At 57.0% G+C, this 2,500-nt stretch overlaps 1 protein-coding gene across 1 annotated transcript in view; it reads right to left on the bottom strand.

The window, feature by feature from the left end:
- Positions 1-64: 64 nt before the first annotated feature.
- cep152 (centrosomal protein 152) overlaps positions 65-2,500 on the bottom strand; it is a 39,665-nt gene continuing 37,229 nt past the window's right edge. Inside the window, exons 26-27 of the mRNA XM_062547997.1 lie at positions 2,036-2,145; positions 65-1,865 (exon numbers count right to left, since the gene is read on the bottom strand). Coding sequence (XP_062403981.1) covers positions 676-1,865; positions 2,036-2,145 — 1,300 coding nt within the window. The 3' untranslated portion in view covers positions 65-675. The remainder of the gene's footprint in view (positions 1,866-2,035; positions 2,146-2,500) is intronic.

The following is a 2,500-nucleotide window of genomic DNA, read 5'->3' as shown; positions in this document are numbered from 1 at the left end:
GAGAGACCATGCCTCATCAATTTGCGTCACAGTAAATGCACACAGCACACGTTTCTGTATATAAAAACCCTTTTAATTAGGCAAGACAATGGACTGGGATCCAACACATAAATCATAGCGACTGATATAAAAACAAACGCAAGAACACTTAAAAGAATAAAGTTATTTTATAACTGTCATAAATACAATAAAAGCAACCCTTGCACTCTGGATGGCCAGGGCAACAGTTTATGGTTCTCCATTCTAAAACAAACTTCTCATTCCTCATCCCCCCCTCTGGAGAGAGTACACAAATATAACAACAGATCTCCACTTTGGTCTGCCAACACAGCCTGAAGCAGAGCCTGAATATGTGTGTGTGTGTGTGTGTCAGAGAGACCGAATGAGAGGTCCAAAGCGGAGACTGTGTGTCCTCAGGCAGGTCTCTTCCTCAGCTGGGAGGGGACGCTGTGTGTGTGTGTGTGTGTGTGTGTGTGTGTGTGTGTGTGTGTGTGTGTGTCCTCAGGCAGGTCTCTTCCTCAGCTGGGAGGGGGGGCTGTGTGTGTGTGTGTATGTGTGTGTGTGTGTGTGTGTCCTCAGGCAGGTCTCTTCCTCAGCTGGGAGGGGGCGCTGTGTGTGTGTGTGTGTGTGTGTGTGTGTGTGTGTGTGTGTGTGTGTGTGTGTGTGTGTGTGTCCTCAGGCAGGTCTCTTCCTCAGCTGGGAGGGGGGGCTGCTGAACCCGCTGTCCTGTGGCGGCTCCTTCAGCTCGGAGAAGAGGCTCTTGGGGGCCAGTCTTGCCGCCCCCCCCGGGGGCCCCGCCGTTGCCTTGACGATCTGCCGGTAGATGGTGGAGTCCGTGGCGTCTCCCAGGAAGCTGCCGCATGCGTCAAACTCCGCCCCCAGCGCAGACAGCGGCCCAAACAGGTCCGCTACAGGAGTGTGTGTGTGTGTGTTTGGGGGCAAGTAAGAGCCAGCGCTGCTGCTGAGAGTGTGTGTGTGTGTGTGTGCGGGCTGGTAGGAGCCAGCGCTGCTGCTGAGAGTGTGTGTGTGTGTGTGTGCGGGCTGGTAGGAGCCAGTGCTGCTGCTGAGAGTGTGTGTGTGTGTGTTCGGGGGCAAGTAGGAGCCAGCGCTGCTGCTGAGAGTGTGTGTGTGTGTATTCCTTGGCACGTAGGAGCCAGTGCTGCCGATGCTCCAGTCGGTCTGGCCCCCGTCCCTGACCGGAGGCTCCTGGGCCAAGAGCGACTCCTGCTGCAGGTGAGACGCACCTGAGGAGGCCTGCAGGTGTGAGTGGGGCTGCAGGTGTGAGTGGGGCTGCAGGTGTGAGTGGGGCTGCAGGTGAGTGTGGGGCTGCAGGTGAGTGGTCCTCCCAGGATCTGAGTCGGAGCGGCGTGGATGCTGATGCTGCTGCTGCTGCTGCTGCTGTTGCCGTGGCAACTCCTTGTGTCTCTGGCGCTCGGGGCGCTGGCCCCTCAGGGTGACGTGTGCCAGGCTGGCGTCTGCCCTCCGATGCCCACCGCGCACCGAGGAGGAGGAGGAGGAGGAGGAGGGGGAGGGGGCCGCGGCGGAGGAGGGGGGGTTCTGGGGGGGCGAGGGCTTCAGCTGTGGAGGCGTGGGGTCCCTCAGGCCACGGGGCAGCTCTCTGGGGTCCCCCCTGCTCTCTGCGGCCGAGACGCAGCCCTTTGATTGGCCCCTGCTCTCTGCGGCCGAGACGCAGCCCTTTGATTGGCCGCTGCTCTCTGCAGCCGAGACGCAGCCGTTTGATTGGCCGCTGCTCTCCGGAGCCTCTCTAACACAGGCCAGCGCCTGAGGCCTCCCTCCTACAGGCTCTCCCACAGCAGAGGGAATTCTGGGAGTCTGGCCAGGATGACTGATCAGGTTGGGCTCCTCTGCACACAGGTCAAAGGTCATTATTAGGCTGAAGCTCACTTAACAGCATTTTTACTAACACTAACAACAATAACGCACACCCTCTAAGTGTACACACACACACACACCCTCTGAGCGTACACACACACACACACACACCTTCTGAGCGTACACACACACACACACACACCTTGGGCTGTTTGGCTCTTGCCGAGTTTCCTCTTGTTCACGGGCGTCTCCAAGACCTTGGCCATGGCGGCTAGCTTGCTGGCGGCGTTAATGATTTTCTTCTCAGCAGCACTGGGAGGGCAGGAGAGGACAGTGCCGTCATAATCACACAGATCAACAGCCCAGCGTCAGGCACACACACACACACACACACACACACACACACACACACACACACACACACACACAGACCACACCACGCCACGCCAGTGTTAATGCGTAACCAGCAGCCTGGCCCAGCTCAGGTTTCACGGGGCCCATTAGTCACATTTCAACGGAGTAGTCCTGAGGCCGACCAGAGACACTCAGATTTATAGAGATTACAGGCAGACAAATAAACAGATTGGCTAGTGTAACTAGATGTGATTGGCTAGTCTTTTGTAACAAGATGCGATTGGTTAGTATAACTAGATGTGATTGGCTAGTC

The sequence above is a fragment of the Sardina pilchardus genome, chromosome 10, assembly GCF_963854185.1.
Source record: "Sardina pilchardus chromosome 10, fSarPil1.1, whole genome shotgun sequence".
Taxonomy (NCBI): Eukaryota; Metazoa; Chordata; class Actinopteri; order Clupeiformes; family Clupeidae; genus Sardina; species Sardina pilchardus.
Note: the sequence above shows the minus strand (reverse complement) of the source record. Positions and strands in the feature narration are given on the sequence as shown.